The 19,911-nt window shown below is 34.7% G+C and overlaps 1 protein-coding gene and 1 long non-coding RNA gene across 8 annotated transcripts in view; one reads left to right on the top strand and one right to left on the bottom strand.

Moving 5' to 3' along the window:
- SPATA5 (spermatogenesis associated 5) overlaps positions 1-19,911 on the top strand; it is a 351,344-nt gene that overhangs the window by 134,969 nt on the left and 196,464 nt on the right. Inside the window, exon 15 of one of the 7 annotated variants that reach the window (XM_038564720.1) lies at positions 14,028-14,610. The exons of the other annotated variants lie outside the window; for them this stretch is intronic. Within the exon in view, the coding sequence (XP_038420648.1) occupies positions 14,028-14,096 (69 nt within the window). The 3' untranslated portion in view covers positions 14,097-14,610. Of the gene's footprint in view, positions 1-14,027; positions 14,611-19,911 lie in introns of those variants that run through there. 7 annotated transcript variants of the gene reach the window in all.
- LOC119877275 overlaps positions 4,852-19,911 on the bottom strand; it is a 61,481-nt gene continuing 46,421 nt past the window's right edge. Inside the window, exon 4 of the long non-coding RNA XR_005373960.1 lies at positions 4,852-4,960. This is a non-coding gene — a long non-coding RNA (uncharacterized LOC119877275). The remainder of the gene's footprint in view (positions 4,961-19,911) is intronic.

The raw sequence follows: 19,911 nt of genomic DNA, 5'->3' as shown, positions 1-19,911 counted from the left end.
TATTATAATACAAGGACCTTATGAATACTATTCCTTAATACCAAAAATTTCTATAAATTTATATGTATTGCATAAATGAATGAATGAATGAATGAATGAATTAATTAATTAATTAATTTTGGGCCCTGGACTCCTACTAAATTATTTAGAACCTCCCTTGGAATGGAATATCTTCCTCCTTGGTTTTGAAAACATTAAATTAAAATGTATCTTAGGGGTGGTTGGGTGGCTCAGTCAGGTAAATATCTGACTCTTGATTTCAGCTCAGATCATGATCTCAGGGCCTTGGGATTGAGCCCCACATTGGGCTCCACACTCAGCATGGAGCCTGCTTGAGATTCATTCTTCTCTCTCTCTCTCTCTCTACCTGTCCCTCCCTCTGCTCAGGTATATTCAATCTTGTTCTCAAATAAATAAAGTCTTTTTTAAATAAATGTATCTTAATGTTGATATTTAGCTATTTTCTATAATTGTCAAAAAGAATATACAGTCCTTCTAAAGACAGATAAGGAGATAGAGAAAAAAACACGATGAGCTACATTATTAATTTTTGTTTGTTTTATGTGCTCCTCAGTTCACTGAGATTAAAATTTAGACATTGATACAGTCCTCTTTTAAGTTAATGTGAGTGTTTCATATTGGTGCTCTCTATATCAGGCAGTAATACTGCCCAATATAGTTCTTGATTTAAGGATGTGATTTTTTTTTGATAGTCTAAGTTTCACAGGACTTAAATGATACCTAAATATAATTATGTTCATTATTCAGATTTCAGTTTCTTTTCTTTTTGTTTAAATGGTTGGCTAAAAGTTACAAAATATGGAGGATAGAAACTTCAATAGAGAATAGAAAATTTTTTTAGTTCTCTTTTATCTGTTTCTCAAACATTAACATTTTTTTTGTTTGTTTCCAGTGTTTTAAAGGTCCTTCCAAAATGTCGCTAGGGTAAAGAAACTCTGTTTATTAGATTTTTCCTACGTGCTTTATTTTCTTGATATTTATATTTTGCGGAAGGAATTTGCCACTTACTTTTGATAAAGTTAGTAAGTACATGTATGGTATCTTTAGAATCTGTTTCTTGGATTTAGAGGATAATCTGAATATTAGATTTCAAAAGGTTTATATATAAATGGCCTTTGGTGGTCAAATCTGATTTGTAATTAATCCACTATAATTTAGTTGCCAGGGGCTGATGAGGAGTCATTCACATATTTGTATTTTCTGTTTCACATATTTATATATATTTGATGATTGTTATTTTTTTCTCTAATGTGTTCTGAACTTCAAGGAATTAAGGCTCTGTGTAAATACTTATCTTTGTGCATCTTGTTACATTTATATTCATTGGTTTTGAGTAATTTACATATAAATGCACATTTTAAAAAATGGTCATTCTAAAGCTTGTGGTCTTTGCTAGGAAGATGATTTACATGCACGGAGAAGGTTGCTTGCTTTACTATTTATCATTTTCCCAGACAAATCCATGGAGACAGGCTGCTGATAGGATAGGAGAAAAACAACAAAAACAAATACAGTGCTTTGGCCTGGAACTGAATTGTATTATCTGTGCTGTCAGCTAGAGTCTTTGCTCACTTACCCAGACAATCTCCACTGGGATTAAAACTTCCCTCTGCATTAGTGATAGCCTTTAGTATACTGCAGCCTCATGTCCAGTTTAAAAAAAAAAAAAATCTAGTTATAAACAGTTTGTAATAGCTTGCAAAATCATCACCAGTTCAATCTTTGAGGAAAATAATAATGCTGATGAATCAAGCAGGTATATCATAATTAAATTGCTAATCACCTGGATTTCAGTTTTAGTTTCCACATATAGCTCCTCACAACCTCCAACTTTGGGCCTGATTTGAGCACATATAGTGATGGGTGTACTGGTAATTCAACTTATTTTTTTAGGACATTTCTTTTTTTTTTTTTTTTAGGACATTTCTTTAAAAAATACAAAAATGTAAGAATTCTAATTCTGCATCAAGATTTAGAAGGATAGGATTATAGGTACAAAGAATAACAAAAAGAAAAACCTCAGAAAATTCTAAACCAAACAAAACCAGTTCAAACCAGCTTCTTCATCAAGCAGTGAATGTCTGAACTATCTAGGAAGTTGATTATCTGTTCTTTTCTTAAAGATTTCTGCTAATAAGGATTTTATAACCTTCTGTGGTTCTCAACCTGACAATTTTTCTCCCCATCCCACCCCCTAACATTTGGCAGTATCTGAAGACAGTGTGGTTGTCACAAATGGATGGATGATACTGACTTCCTTTTTTTTTTTTTTTAAGATTATTTATTTATTTATTCATGAGAGACACACACAGAGAGAGAGGCAGAGACACAGGCAGAGGGAGAAGCAGGCTCCATGCAGGGAGCTCGATGTGGGACTCGATCCGGGGACTCCAGGATCAGGCCCTGGACTGAAGGCGGCGGTAAACCCGCTGAGCCACCTGGGCTGCCCGATACTGACTTCCAATAGGTAGAGGCCACAGATAGTTCTGAACAACTTACATATAACGTACAGGAGAGCTCTGACAACAAAGTATCATCCAGTCCCAACGTCAGATCTGAAGTTGAGAAACCCTGCTCTCAAGCATGGATTTTTTTAATCTTGACAGGAGTTTCATTTTGACAGGAGTTTCTTCAAATGAATAGCCCCATAGATGTTTATAGTGTTTATAGGGAGAGTTTGTCTTACTCGTTTGAGTTACTAATAAGAGAAATAAGAGGCTTTAGACATTGACTTGGGGACTTTCGAACATGGTAAACCAAACATTCCTTAAAAGTGTTCATGGAGACAATATGCTGATTTCATGATATAAAGAAATGGAAAATAGTCCTGTTTCATCATAGAAGGACATTAGAGGGGCAGACCCGGTGGCGCAGCGGTTTAGCGCCGCCTGCAGCCCGGGGTTTGATCCTGGGGACCCTAGATCAAGTCCCACATCAGGCTCCCTGCATGGAGCTTGCTTCTCCCTCTGCCTGTGCCTCTGCCTGTATCTCTCTCTCTCTCTCTCTCTCTCTCTCTCTCTCTCTGTGTGTCTCTATAAATAAATAAATAAAATCATTTAAAAAAAAAAAGGACATTAGAAATTTTGTGGGTTTTTTTTTTTTTTTACCTTCACAAATATTAAAGGAAAGTTCTACTTTGTAGGAGGTAGGATTATATAAAATTATTTCTATATTGGTGAATTAAATCAGTTAATAAAAAAGTAATCACAATATGTAAAATTATTTTGGTAAAATACTCCGTAACATGAAGCTCTGAATTCATTTCTTAGATGTGACTGTTGGTAATTTATTATATTGGCTAAGCCTCAGTTAACACATCTAGAAATTCAGGTGGTTATTTTAAACTTTTCTGATGGATATTTACTAATTTCTATTTGGTAATTTGTATTGACACTAAAGGGTTTTTTTTTTTCAGATGAATCGAAAGAATTGTCCAATCTTTGGTTGATGGCTGGCCTCAATATAAGGAATAGGCATGCCCTTGTTCATTTCTCAAATGGAGTACAACAGTACTTCCATTCATTTTTATATTGTCTACTCAATCATAATAATTTGCAGTAGAAAGAAGTATATGTAACCACACATGTATAAACACAAACACACCTAGTGACTTAGTGGTGGTAGGAAAGTTAGAGACTAACAAAAAGTGTTTATTTACATTTGCTTCCAGAGATTTAGGTTTTGGGAACCTGACCTGGGATCCAGGGCTTGTCCATAACAACCATTGAGGTTCATGGAAGAAGTACTACTTCTACTATGTAGAAGACTACATATAGTCTCTAAAGATATTTGATAATATTCCATCTCATCCCCAGACATTGGGGACTAAATGTGATATTCTTAAACCTACTATATTAAAAAAAATACAGTTGATTTTATTTTTCGAACAATCACGTTATCTTCTATGCCACCCACACCCCATTAATGAACTGAATGCATACTGTGGAAAACGTCATGCTTTTTGTAAAGGAGAGGGTGAAAAAGTACAGCTTGAAGTAAAAACTCATAGCAAATCATTTTACCTTTGTTTACATATTTAAGAAGTTGTCTTGTTGGTGGAGACAGACAGGAAATCTGCATTCTGTCACCACCAAAAGTCCTCTTAGGGTTTTTGTTTTGTTTTGTTTTTTAAATAAAGAGACCAGCCACAGCTATATTAGTATAGAAAAAAATTCAAAGAAATTGGAGCTCAGCTAGAGGTGAAACATATAAAGTTAATTGCAATTAGAGACTGTAATATATAAAATAAGCTATTTTATGACTAATAGAGAGCAAAGAAATAAATTTCATTATTCTCTATACTTCTAAAGAATATTTGTTAAGATATTTTGAATTGGTAATATATATTAAATGTTCAAAGATCAAATCTGTAGAAAGATATATATAGTGATACTTTACGCCCACTTTTGCATCCCATTCTTGTCTCCCTCACCTCATTTGTTTATTAGTCTTTCTTCTTCTAATGTTCTAATACAAGCAAATATGTATATTTGTTTGTTTACAATACCCATATTCCCCAAAAATATAAGATGTAGGAAACTATGCATATGCTGTCAAGTGCTTTGCTTTTTTCATTTAGTACCATATCTTGGAGAACTTTCTTTTTCAGTATATGGGTATTTTCCGCATCCTTTTGTAGGTTGCATATGCACAGAACTACATACTTATAGTCCCCTATTAGCAGACACTTAGACAGTTGCCAGTCTTTTGCCATTACTAACATCCTTACTCAAGTGTTATTTTGTAGTTGTATAGGTTCTAAAGTTGGGAGTACTATTACTGTGCTAAAGGGTACATGCTTTTATAATTTGGATAGATGGTGCCTTGTTACCTTCTATAGTGGTTCTACCATTTTTCTTTTTCACCAGTAATTTTTAATGTGTCAAGATTTCCAGGTTGGTAATTTTCAGGTAGCTGCTGGTTGATAGCCAATAGTTAGCTGAAAAAAAAAAATCAAAAGAAAAATTATTATTATATCTTAGGTAAAATTTAATGATTTTCCTTTAATATAGACTTTTAAATGTTTTTCAAAGATTTCTTTTTTTTTTTTTTTAAGATTTTATTTATTTATTCATGACAGACACAGAGAGAGAGGCAGAGACACAGGCAGAGGGAGAAGCAGGCTCCATGCAGGGAGCCTGATGTGGAACTCGATCCTGGAACTCCAGGATCATGCCCTGAGCCAAAGGCAGATGCTCAGCCACTGAGCCACCCAGGAGTCCCTAATATAGACATTTAAATATGCGTTAATTTGCTATTCATTTGTTTCAGGGCAAATGAGTTTCTTTGAGAATAATCCACTGACTGGAGTTCCATGATACTAAACTTCACTGTATTGATTTCAGTGTTTGACTTTTATATAGTGAGAACTTAGGGCACTCTGAGTTTCCTCATTCTTTTACAGATGTTCTGTTTATACCAAAATAGTTATTTTAGTTATTCGCCTTCATTGAATTTTCCTAAGCATTTGCCTTGGTTTTTATAGACATAGTCATGTTCTTATAACAGTCATGTTCTTATATTTTACTGGTTCATATAACATTTATTTACATCATATTATTTTAATATTAAATAACTGCTAAGCTAGAATTTTTGAATCAGGATTTCTTAATTGTTTTTGTTCACTAATGTGTCATTGTGCTTTTAATCTTCTGGCCATATTAAGTGCTCAGTAAATACTTATTGAATAGAAGAGAGGCAGGAAAGAGGAAGTGTGGGAGGAGACTAAACTAATTTTTGCTGTACACCCAGAACAATAGAGCAAAGGTTAGGTGAGGAGGAGGAAGTGGGGGCATAGCAGAGGTAATCTTATCGGCCAGCAATATTTAGCCTGCCATGGCAAGTACAATCATGTATTGGAAAATTAAGACTTAAGATTTTACAATTAAGAATTAAGATTTTCCCTGTGCATCATCATGAATATACCATATTCATATACCATTTTACTACTATTTACTTTATATTTTTCTTCAATTAATATTTAAACACTTCAGTAAATTTAATGAATAAGAATCATTTATATCTCCCTAAAAGGGATGCTTGCCATAAATAAAAACAATGGTAAAAATTAAATACAATGAGAACAAAACATTGCTATTAAATGCAAGTTAAGTGTGATCTTTGCAGAGAGCTCTAAGTGAAACAAGATTAGCAAGTGTTATGTGCCCCCCCAAATACATGAAAAAAAAAACAAAAAAAACAGAGAGAGAACCACAGAGCACAAGAACAAAGATAATGCAGAAAGGGTAAAATGTTAATAATAGGTGAATTTGAATAAAGGTTATGTAGGAGTTCTGTGTACTCTTATTCTTACAACTTTTTTTTTTTTTTTTAAGATTTTATTTACTTATTCATGAGAGACAGAGAGGGAGGGAGGTAGAGACAGAGGAAGGAGCAAGCGCCCCATGGAGCAGGGAGCCAGATACAGGACTCAATCCCAGGACGCTAAGAATCACAACCTGAGCTGAAGGCAGACACTTAACTGAGCCAACCAGGTGCCCCTATTCTTACAACTTTAATGTGAATTTGAAATAATCTCTAAAAAAGAAATTTAATATATACAATGGAATATTATTTAGCCATCAAAAAAGTCAAGTCTTGACATTTCCAGTGATGCGGGTGGAACTAGAGGTTATTATTTTAAGCAAAATAAGTCAATCAGAGAAAGACAGTTATATAATTTCACTCATATGTGGAATTTAAAAAAATAAACAGAGGAGCATAGAGGAAGGGAGGGAAAAATAAAATAAAATGTATTCAGAGAGGGAGACAAACCATAAGAGACTCTTAACCATAGGAAATAAATTTAGGAAAGGGGTAACAGGGTGGTGGGCATTAAGGAGGACACGTGATCTAATGAACACTGGGTGTTATATACAACTGATGAAGCACTAAATTCTACTTCTGAAACTAATAACACACTATATGTTAATTAATTGAATTTTAATTTTAAAATGCAAAAAATAAGTGATATACAGATAAAGTAAATTTGGATAACTAAAAAATAATCCTTGAATATCGGGGAATTGAAAAGGGAATAAAATTTTAATATTATTTATTTAATGTATCCATGTATCATCTAAAAACATTTCAGGTTGTTGGAGTCATTCCACTCCTCCAGAAATATTATGCTAGATGATCTCTAGGGTCCTTTCTGGTTCTTATGTTCAGTGTCAAAGTATACATTGTATTAAGGCAGCATAATTAAAGCTACATACACTCCCATTTCAGTATTTCAGTGAGTAACATTACGGAGGCTCAGAATGAGGTAAGGCTATTGTTAGGAAAGATAGCCTGAATGGGTTAAAGAGTAGAAGTAGCTTAGGAAGAAAACCCTGGACTGTTACAGTTGTGAGAAAGAAAAATATTAGGTCAGAAAGCTTTTGAGAGGGTTCAGAGAGTTTCTAACACACAAATTATTAAGTTTTTATTTCTTTCATCATACTGATCCTGCTATATTTGATTTCTGATAATAAGAGACTCTTAAGAAATTTAGGTATGGATATATTTTTGGAAAATAATACTACTTTATAGTAGAGAGCCATTTTTTTCTTATGGTTACCACTGTAGACTTATGGATTCTTACTTTATTCATTGACTTTTAATACTTCAGTATCACTATTTGCCGGGGTTGGGGGGACATCTCCAGGAACAAAGAATTTGGCTGGTACCATTTTCCCTCTCCTATCTCCTAGCTTAAGAACATGGCACTGTGTTGACACCCTCCACCTAACTTGCTAACAGTGTGCCCCACCCATGTGTTGCGCTGCAGACACACCACTTCAGCCAGGCCTCAGCTCAAGGTCTCCTCCCACCGCAGGTCAGCACAAACCTTGCTAACACCTGCCTGTCCTGCTGGCTTCTGTGGATACAACCCCTCCACTATCTTGGCCAGAGCCCATCTTAAGTTATGCCACAAACCTGGCAGTGTACAAGCAGCCTCCAGGGGCCAGCACCACTTCAAAGTCACTCCTGCCTCAGGGAGAGGGGAAATTAATCACACACATACCAGTCAGACTGTATCCCTAGCAGCAGGCTTGGAACAGAGAGCTGGTCTGACTGCAGGCCCCACCCACCAACAATGGCTTTTTAGGGGACAAAAGAGGGAAAGTGTCCTGAGGTTCAGTGCTACTACATTTCTGGCAAATGCCTGGTCTGACTCAACTCAAGCCTAAGGCATCCCCAGAGCAGCCCACCAACAGCACAAGAAAGAAACACTGCCCACAACAAAGAGAGCCATTGCAGACAGCTGGATCAAAGGAAAGAGTGGCTCAGCCACAACAGCAGGGCACACACAAGGCACATAGAAGACACCCCTGAAGCACCAAGTTCTGGTGAACTGGGACACTGCCCTGCACAGCATTATGAGACCTCCTCTTCATAAGGCTACTGCTTTCAAGAGCAAGAGATGTAGCTGACTTTCTTAACATATAGAAATAGGCATAGAGTTAAAATGAGAACAAAGAGGAATATGCCCCAAATGAAAGGACAGGACAGAATCACAGCAAGAGAACTAAGTGACACAAAGTAGTATGCTTGATAGAGAATTTAAAAGAGAAACCTACTGGACTTAAGACTCTTTGTTAAGAGTCTCTCAGTGAGACTCTTTACAAAGAGATTGAAAACATAAAAAAGAACCAGTCAGAAATAAAGAGCTCAATAACTGAAATTAGTAGTAGTAGACTAGTAGACTAGAGCAGAGTAGTAGACTAGTAGACTAGAGGAAGCAGAAGAATGCATCCGCAACCTGAAGGACGAAGTAATAGAAAGCAATCAAGCTAAGCAGGTAAGAGGGGGAAAAAATAATAGAAAATGAAAATAGACTTAGGGAACTCAGAAACACCATCAAGTGTAATAACATTCATGTTATAGGGATCTCAGAAGGAGGGGAGAGGGAAAAGGGAGCAGAGAATTTATTTGAAGAGAAAAGAGCTGGAAACTTAATCTGGGAAAGGAATCAAATCCAGGTCCAGGAGGCACAGAGAGCCCCTAACAAATTTAACCCAAAGATGTCCACACCAAGACATATAGTAATTAATATGGCAAAAATAGTGATAAAGAGAGATTTTTTAAAGCAGCAAAAGAAAATTGTAACATACAAGGGAAGCCCCAAAGATTATCAGCTGATTTTGCAGCAGAAATTTTTTAGACCAGGAGAATGTCATGATATATTTTAAATGCTGAAAAGAAAAAACTTGCAACCAAGAATACTCTATCCAGCAATGCTATCATTCAGAATAGGAGAGATTATGAATTTCCCAAACTAAAATTAAGGAATTCACAACCATTAAACCAGCCTTACAAGAAACGTTAAAGAGAATTCTTTGAGTGGAGAGGAAAGACAGTAAGTAGAAGAAAAGTGGAAGCACAAAAGCAGTAAAAATAAGTATATCTACAAAAATCAGTAAAGGGACTCACAAAATAAAAGGATATAAAATATGACGTCATATACCTAAAGCATCTTGAGGAAAGGGGTAAAGAATGGGTTCAAACATAAGTGACCATCAACTTAATATAGACTTTGATATGCAGGAGATCTTATATACAAACCAAATGATTAATGACAAATAAAAAACCAGTAATACGCAAAAAAATAAAGAGACAAGAATCGAAGTATGTCACTAAAGAAAACAAGCTAATCATGAGAGAAAAGAGCAAGAGAAGAAAGGAACAGAAAAGAACCACAAAACAGCCATTAAACAAGTGGCAAAATGGCAAAAAGTATATACCTATCAGTAATTATTTGAATGTAAATGGACTAGGGACGCCTGGGTGGCTCAGCAGTTGAGTGTCTGCCTTTGGCACAGGACATGATCCTAGAGTCCCGGGATCAAGTCCCACATGGGTTTTCCTGCATGGAGCCTGCTTCTCCCTCTGCCTGTGCCTCTGCCTCTCTCTGTGTCTTTCATGAATAAATAAATAAAATCTTCTTTTAAAAAAAGAATGTAAATGGACTAAACACTCCAATCAAAAGACATAGGTTGATGGAATGATTAAAAAAAAACAAGACTCAACTACATGCTGCATACAAGAGACTCCTTTCAGGCCTAAAGAAATTGAAATTGAAAGTGCAATTGAAAGTGAGAGGATGCAAATTGAAAGTGAGAGGATGGAGAAGCATTTGTCATACAATGGATGTCAAAAGAAAGCCAAGGTAGCAATACTTATATCAGACAAAATAGAGTTTAAAACAAAGACTGTAACAAGACAAAGAAGGACACTATATAGTCATAAAGGGGACAATCCAGCAAGATACAACAGTTAATATATATGCACCTAACACAAGAGCACCCAAATACAAAGCAGTAAATAACAAAGGAACTAATTAATAGTCAAGTGGAGATCCCTGGGTGGCTCAATGGTTTAGCACCTGCCTTCAGCCCAGGGCATGATGCTGGAGTCCTGGGATCGAGTCCCATATCAGGCTCCCTGCATGGAGCTTGCTTCTCCCTCTGCCTGTGTCTCTGCGCCTCTCTCTCTCTCTCTCTCTCTCTCTCTCTCTCTATGTCTCTCATGAATAAATAAAATCTTTAAAAAAAACTAATAGGTGCACATGGAACATTCTCCAGAATAGATCACGTATCAGGACACAAGTCTAGTCTGAACAAATTTAAAAAGATTAAAGTCATTCATATATCTTTTCTGATTACAATGCTATGAAACTAGAAATCAACCACAAGAAAAAATCTGGAAAGAACACAAATCCACAGAGGTTAAGTAACATGCTATTAAAGAATGAATGGGTCAATCAGGAAATCAAAGAGGAAATTAAAAAATACATGGAGACAAATGAGAATGAAAACACAGTGGTCCAAAATCTTTGGATGCAGCAAAAACTGTTCTAAGGGGGAAGTTTATGACAATACAGGTCTACCTCAAGAAACAAGAAAAATCTCAAATAAACAACCTAACTTTATACCCAAAAGAGCTAGAAAAAGGACAAACAAAACCCAAAACTAGTAGAAGGAAGAAAATAATAAAGATTAGATGAGAAATAAACAAAATAGAAACTAAACAACAACAGAACAGATCAATGAAACCAGGACCTTATTCTTTACTTTGTTCTTTAAGATTTTATTTATTTATTCATGAGAGACACAGAGAGAGGCAGAGACATAGGCAGAGGGAGAAGCAGGCTCTTCGAGGGGAGCCCAATATGGGATTCAATCCTGAGACTCCGGGACCACTCCCTGAGCCAAAGGCAGATGCTCAACCACTGAACCACCCAGGCATCCCACAGGACCTGATTCTTTAAAAACATCAACAAAATTAAGAAAACTTTAGCCAGATGCATTAAAAAAAAAAAAAAGGACATAAATAAAATCAGACACAAAAAAGTGGAAATAACACTGACACTACAGTAAAAGGATTGTAAGAGATTATGAAAAATTATATGCCAACAAATTGGACAACTTCAAAGAAATGGATGAATTCCTAGAAACCTATAATCTCCCAAAACCAAATCAGAAAGAAATAGATGATTTGAAAATAGATGTATTACCAGCAATGAGATTGAATTGGTAATCAAAAAACTCCCCCCCAAAAAAACAGCTTCACAGGTGGATTCTGTCTAACATTTAAAGAAGAGTTAAGATAAGATCTATGCTTTCAAAATATTCCAAAACATAGAAAAGGAAGGAAAGCTTCTAAATTCATTCCATGAGGCCAGCATTACTTTGATCCCAAAACCAGTTAAAGACACTGCAAAAGAGAACTACAAATCAGTCTCAGTGATGAACATAGATATAAAAATGCTCAACAGAATATTAGGAAACCAAATCCCAACAGTACATTAAAAAAAAAAAATCATTCACTATGATCGAGTAGGATTTATTCCCAGGATGCCAGCATAGTTCACTATTGGCAACTCAATCAATGTGATACATCATACCAAGAGAAAGGATAAAAAAATATAATCATTTCAATAGACGCAGAAAAAAGCATTTGACAAAGTACAATATCCATTCATGAGAAAACCCCCCAACTAAGTAGGTTTAGAGGGAACATACCTCAACATAATAATGGACATATATGAAAAGCCCACAGCTAACATCATACTCAGTGGTGAAAAACTGAGTTTTTCCCCTAAGGTTGAGAACAAGGCAAGGATGTCTACTATTACTACTTTTATTCAACATAGTACTAGAAGTCCTAGTCACAGCAGTTAGCCAACAAAAAGAAATAAAAGGCATCCAGGTTGGTAAGAAAGAAGTAAAACTTTCAATATTTGCAGATGACATAATATTATATATAGAAGACCCTAGATACTTCATCAAAAGCTACTAGAACTGATAAATGAATTCTGTAGGTGTCACAATTCCAGATTTCAAGATATACTACAAAGCTGTAGTAATCAAAACACTATCATGTTGGCACAAAAACAAATACATAGATCAATAGAACAGAATAGAGAGTCCAGAAAGAAACCCACAATTATAGGTCAGTTGATCTCTAACAAAGGAGGCAAGAATATACAATGGGAGAGACAGTTTCTTCAACAAATGATGTTGGGAAAACTAGACAGCCACATGCAAAAGAATGAAACTGGACCACTTTCTTACATGCACAAAAATAAACTCAAAAGGGATGAAGAATCTAAATGTGAGACCTGAAACCATACAACTCCTAGTAGAGAGTACAGGTAGTAATTTTTCTTTCATAGCAACATTTTTCTATATCTGACTCCTAAAGGCAAGGAAAACAAAAGCAAAAATAAACTCCTAGGACTACATCAAAATATAAAGCTTCTGCATAGCAAAGGAAACAACAAAACTAAAGATAACCTACTGACTGGGAAAAGACACTTGCAAATGACATGTTCAATAATGGGTTTGATTCCAAAATATGTAAAGAAGTTATACGGTTCAACTCTCAAAAAACAAACAATCCAAATAAAATGGGCAGAAGATGTGAATAGGTATTTCTCCAAAGAAGACATATAGATGGCCAACAGACATAAAAAGATGCTTACCATCATTAATCATCGGGGAAATACAAATCAAAACTGCAATGAGGTATCGCCTCACACTTTTCAGAATGGCTAAAATAAACACAAGAAACAATAGGTGTTGGTGAGGATGTGGAGATAAAGGAACCCTCTTGCACAACTGTTGGTGGGAATGCAAACTGGTGTAGTCACTGTGGAAAACAGTATGGAGGCTTCTTAAAAAATTAAAAACAGAATTACCTTATGATCCAGTAATCCCACTACAGGGTATTTACTCAAAGAATATGAAACATTAATTCAAGAAAGATATATGCTTCCCTATGTTTACTGCAAACGTAGGCAGAGGGAGACGCAGGCTCCCTGTCGGGAGCCTGATGTGGACTCAATCCCAGGACCCCGGGATCAGGACCTGAGCCAAAGGCAGACAGTCAACTACTGAGCCGCCCAGGCATCCCATCTTACTTGGTTTTTGTTTGTTTGTTTGCTATGTTTTGTCGTCTTACTCATTTCTACAAATCAGCCTCTACTTCCAATCCATAAATTCAAAACTTACGGTTTTGGTGTCTAGGGTAATATTTAGATAATCAGATAAATTATTTCCCAAGGATATGCTGATAGGTAAGAACTAGATTTGCTCTGAGATACACTTTAAAAAAAAAAAAAAAAAAAAAAACTCTTGCACCTTTGGATACAAAATTGCCTACTTTTGTTGTCTAACACAGTGGTAGTTACCGTAGTAACTAATGAAGGAAAATACCATAAAGATTTTTGAGGTATTGATAAACTTCTTTTACATAGAAGACCTTCTCTTTATATTTGTAGTCTCCTTTAATGACTAGAGTACAAAGCTATTATTTTGGCCATCTCCTCTCTTATTGATTACACATTTGGTAGACAATATATTCAGTTGTTGATAGTATTTTGAAATCCACCTCTATCTGTATGTGTCCTACATGTAGTGTAGTTTAAAATCTGCTCTGCGTTCCTCAGTTTTAAATGGTCATTTCTATTGTTTTATTATATATTTTCTGAAAATTACCTTTTTTTTTTTTTTTTTTAGGAAATCTCTTGTCAGAAGAACTTTTTTTTTTCAAAAGGCAATTGCCTTGGAAAAATTCACTTTACTTGACTTTGAAAATGGAGAACTGACACTTTTAATGTTTAAAATATCTAAAGTATAACCATTGCTATAAAAGGTGTTCATGTATCTAAAGCCTAGAGGATAATATTCAGAGAAGAAAACAAGAATTAATTCTTTTTTCTTTCTCTAAATATTTTTAATAACTTGTGTACACTTTTTTCCGTTTAAAAGAAAAGATGTTATCAGGTCCCTGCCTATTTAACTTTAGAGAAAACTTAGTTTGGTTTATTGTATAGACATGTAATCAGTGTAGCACTTTTATTCATTCCACAAATACTTATGAGGTCTTGATGATTTTTAGTCTTTTTTTAAGGAAATATTAATTAGTGTTAACATCTCTACCAATTTATTATAATACTTGGAGTTCTTGATCATAAAGAAGAACAAGGCCTTGCTTCAAAACAACTGGAATACTCTCCAGTAAGCATAATATTTTCTTGTTGGACTTACATACATCTTAATATTTACTGCATTATTCTATGAATTTAAGTTTTGAGAGGAAACTTTATTATTATGATATCCATTTTTTTTTTTTTTTAAATATTTTTTTTAAGTTTTATTTATTTATGATAGTCACAGAGAGAGAAAGAGAGGCAGAGACACAGGCAGAGGGAGAAGCAGGCTCCATGCACCGGGAGCCCGACGTGGGATTCGATCCCGGGTCTCCAGGATCGCGCCCTGGGCCAAAGGCAGGCGCCAAACCGCTGCGCCACCCAGGGATCCCATGATATCCATTTTTTTAACAGTGACATTACTATACAAGATAGTGAACTGGATCAGAAGAATTACAAATGGATTTACTCTCTAAGAAAATGAATTAATTGAAATGTAACTTCAAGTATTATAATTTTTTCAACGAAAATTCCTTTGCAAAGAAAATATATAATGCAAAATTTTGAAATTATGATTTTCTGTGGGTTTTTTTGGGTAATTCTGAAACAAGGCTACACTTTTAGCAAACATTACTTTTCCATGAGGTCTTACCATTACCACTTTTACCTGTGGCATGTGAATATGGTCTACTCTTGAGTTGCATGCTTGATTCCAGATGTCTTCACATAACTGTTTGGAAAGACTATACTTGTATCTGTAGGAAACAGTGTCATCGGTGGGTCAGCTTTGAACATTTTTTTGAAATAGCACACAGATTTTTCTAGACAGGGATAGAAAAATGAGAAGTCTTGGCTGGAGGAAGCCATCCCTTGGGACTGGGCATCTCCACTAGAAACTGCACTCCTGGACAGAAAAGTGATATCAAGTATTTTCCAATTTTTTTTACCAAGTATTAATCTATCATTCTTATTTGAGAACTGAGTCTGGAAACCAATTTATAGAGATAATTGAGACCATTTGCCAAGAACTTCTTTATGTGTCCCCATCTTTAACTAAACATTGCCATGCCATAATTTAAATGCTCCTTTACTCTTAGAGACAGAAATGTTCCCCTTAAAGTGAATTGCTCCATGGAGTTTCTCTATCTCATCTCAGTTTTTAAAATGTGCAACTCTCTAGTTCCTCCTGACTGTACAACTTTATTAATAAATTGAACCTACAAAAGTCGCTAATGATTATCGAACAAAATTTAATGGCTTCTTAAGGGTTCTTATTTTCTCAAATTCACAAATTTGATCCTGCTGACTACCCACATCTTGAATCTCTGTACTCCAGTAGCTCCAATGATACAACAGTCTTCCCTTCTGTTAACTGTTTGCCCACTACTACATTTTTATTTCAGTTGAATTCAGTAGTTACAGTATGGCATAAGAATTGGACAAAAATCTGACTCCAGTCAGGCACCTAGTTTTGTTTTTAATTCAAGATGTATCTCAATGTCATTACTGTTTTTTCAGTCCCATTGCTTCTTTCTTTGGATTACTAGAGTTATCTATTAACCAGTTTCTCTGCCTCTTAACTTGTTTCTCTGCCTCCAGTCCCTTTCCTCTGTTTAATCTTTGTTCTACTTCACAGTTCTTTTCCTAAAGGAATATATTTAACCAGGTCATTATGATGCTTTACCAGACTACCATACTGCTGAGGAACCTACAGTGGCTCCCTGTTTTTGCCTCAAGTCCAGCTCTTCATTCTGACCTTTTTTTATTTTGCAAAAGTTGGGCCTTTCACCGTTATTTTCTGTTTTCATGGAACATAACTTTACCCATTTATTCTGACAATTAAGGCTTCTAGTGTCATGTATTCTGCACATGCCAAGTTCATTATTTCCTCCAGGCTTTTGCTTCTTTTGTCTCTTTTCCACTTCTCTAACATCATTCTCATTACTTTTTCTCAGCTGTTTTTGTCTTAACAACCTTTTACTTAAAAAATTAAAAAAAAAAAAAAACTAATTTGGCTTTTACCAATATCTTTTTCTCTAGTCTTGATTTTTTTCCCACGAGTTTATTCTTTTCCATATTTTTTCTAACCATCTAATAACTTCTAGGTATTTTGAGGTCAAAGAGATGAAACTCTGGGTCAGGTAATAGATATTCCACAAATATATGACCATTGAGTGAAAGAAACAAATCAAATATTCAAATCTTCTTAGTTTTCTCTAAAAAAATTGAAAACAATTTCTGAGTAGAAACAGTTTTTTAAAAATGATAACATCACAGTTTTATCATATCAACTTACATGAGTTTTAAAATTTTCACATCAGCAGGGGGCACTCAAACCAAAGTTCATTCTGCTATCTTATGAAAGATTAAAATTTATCTCTGTAACAGTTTATTCTACTTAAAGACCAGTTATGTTTTATAGTCTGTTTATAAATAAATTTTAGAGTTGTTCAGTAGGTAATTTTTTAGAATTGTATTTTTTTTAATCCATAGAAGATAAATCGTGTTTTTGTTGGAAAAAAAATGGGAAAATGTGTTTTAGAACATGAAATGCTTTATTTGGTGCTTTTGTTGGGTGGCTAGTTTACATAGAAATTTGTTTTCCCTGCTTCAGAAACAGTATTTCAATTAAATTAACACATCAGTAAACTGTGTTTCATTCAATAAAATATTAGCTTTTATAAAATAGTACTTATATTTTACCCCATGAACTTGAGAAAAATGAGCTTTTATTAGAGGCTGTAGTTTAACACTGACTAAAACCTACTTTGGCAAATTCTAAAAGTTTCATTGAATTTTTCTTCCAGAGCCTTTCTTCTGGCAGACTGCAAACAACTAGTGTTATGTGTTTACAGATGTGCTCATTTTCAACTCCTCCTCTCGGAGGTTAACCTAGTACTTATTAAGGGAGAAACACAGTTTATAATAAACAGTGTTTAACATATACTGATGGTATTACTGTATTTCCTGTTTTGTGTTCACAATAAGAAGATTCTGAAAAACTGCCTTTGTATAAATACTTCACTGACATTCCAGACAAGTATAATCTTGTCTGCTGGTAGGCAGGAAAGAGTGATGTCCTGGAATGCTGTTACAGAAGGAAATCTCTTTGTGTTCCACAAATGATACCCCTAAACCTTTTAAGAATATAATTTAAAAATGACAACTCTATATTTGCTTTTCCTTCCGTTTATTAACTTTACATGCATTTACTTCAGAAATTCAATTAGTTTAAAAAAAAATTCCATTATGTCTGAGAAAGAAGCATCTTCCTGGTGGTTTGCTAGAAATTTGTTGGTAGACATGTCAGAGAGTCAACATAAAAACCCATTTAGTAAGTCATTACTAGTTTTTGTTCTTTTAGATTAAAACTATTTTTGATATTTGAATGAGGCTTTTGTGAACTCTCTGCAGGCTTAAAAGGTGCAGAGTTTCCTAATCCCTTCCAAAATTTCCAATGAGGAAATAATTTGAAGATTGTTTTTAGAACACAGATTATTTTTTTCAAAAGTTAGATTTGGAATTTTTATGTTATTATTTAATGTGATTCGTTAAGATATATCAAAATCAGTTAATATTCTAATGAATAGATTTTCTTGGTATTTAATTATGATAGCCAAAATTAAAATTTAATTTTAGTACAATTTAATGTTTCTTTTCAGTGACTGAAAAAAAATAGTTGTGATTTAAACCCCTAACTTATTGCCAAAGCAGATTCATAAACTAGACCTGTGTCTAATTTCTGGGTTGGTGGTTCTTTTTGTTCTGTCTTATTACTTCTACCATTAATATGGGAGGTAACCTAACTACTCACATTGATTCTCTACTTCAGTCCTCACTCTGTCTAAAACCCAGCAAATTAAGAATCATCTGTAGAATTTCCAAATACAAGGTTAAAATACTTGATCACTTTCAAAGTGCAAAAAAAAAAAAATGCTTTTTATGATCAGATAGTTCTTATTTATGTAAAGTCATATGTTACACTTTTTAAAAAAATATTTGCTTAAGAATATTGTGACATTATTCTTTGTATGGGTCCCTTCTCATAAATCTGCTGTATTGAATTCTGAAATACTAAAGCTCTTCATCTTCAATTAAAGGGAGTAGCTTAACAGAGCCATTAACTGATATGGTGGTTCTTTTAATGGTGTCAGAAACTCATATTCTTTCTATCTTGCTCTAGTACCATTCCTTAGCCACGTTTAAAAATCTCACTACTGCCTCAGTTGGATTCTCATTCAGGTGAACAGGAATCAAGAGGTGAGGAAATAGTGAAGTTACTCTTCACTTTAAAGACATCACCCATAAATTGCATGTTTTCATTTACATCCCATTGGCTGATCTTAGCTACATGACCATATTCAGGTACCAGAGAAGCAGCAAAATATATATGTTCTCTATTTTGAGAGAGCTGGCTGAGCATACCGCTTAAATTAAGAGGTTTTATTACTAAAGGAAAAAGGAAAAACTAGCAGTCTCAGTCATTATCTGTTGTTTTGTTCACTTGCATTGTCCACTTCTTTTTCAAAATTCTCTCTGGCTTTGTTTTCCATGACACAACAGTCTCCTGGTTTCTCTTCTATTTCTGCCCCTCTTCTGCTTAATCATGAAATGTTGCAGTTCATCAAGGCTGAGTGCTAGGACCCCACTTCTTTGTTCCTTGTGTGCAGTCTCAACTGCATCTATGGCTTTAGGTATCAGGTGATTGCAGTTGATTTAGCTAACTTTCACTCTGACCTCTTCCATGAACTGCCTACTTAGATATCTCAAAGACATTTCAATTCAACATATCCTAAATCTTAGTCTTCCTCTATGTATTTTACTCAATAAATCTTAACTTTATGAGGTAAATACAATTACTGATAACTGATCCTATAGATGAGAAACTGAGATACAGAGAGGTTAAGAAACTTGACCAAGTCACAGAGCTACTAACTGGTACATAGTCTGTGAGGTTTTGACAAATGTGCAGAATTGTGTAAGTGCCACCAGAATCACAATACAAAGCAATTTATTCACTCCAAAATTTCCTTCATGCTACCCCTTTGTAGTTAAGCCTCTTTCCTCTACTAACGGCTGGCCACTAGTAATTTATCCCTCTAGTTGCCATTTCCCAAATGTTATATAAGTGGAACCATGCACTACATGCCTTTTAAGTATGGTTTCTTTTACTTAACATATTTTTAAGATTAGTCTCTGTTGTTGTGTATATCAGTAGTTCCTTTTCTATTGCTGGGTCATATTCCACTGTATGGATGTACTACAATTTGCTTTTCCATACACCCATTCAAGGACATTTTAGATTGTTTTCAGTTTTTTTGTGAATAATGCTACAGTAAACATTAGCAGGCAAGTTTTTGTGTGAACACAAGTTTTCATATCTCTAGGATAATTACTAAGAGTGGAACTACTGAGTCATAGAGTATCTAACTGTATGTATAACTTTATTGGTTTCCAGATGTCAGAACTTT

Source organism: Canis lupus, chromosome 19, assembly GCF_011100685.1.
Source record: "Canis lupus familiaris isolate Mischka breed German Shepherd chromosome 19, alternate assembly UU_Cfam_GSD_1.0, whole genome shotgun sequence".
NCBI classification, from domain to species: domain Eukaryota; kingdom Metazoa; phylum Chordata; class Mammalia; order Carnivora; family Canidae; genus Canis; species Canis lupus.
The sequence above is the reverse complement of the archived record's forward strand: the minus strand, read 5'-3'. Positions and strand labels throughout refer to the sequence as shown.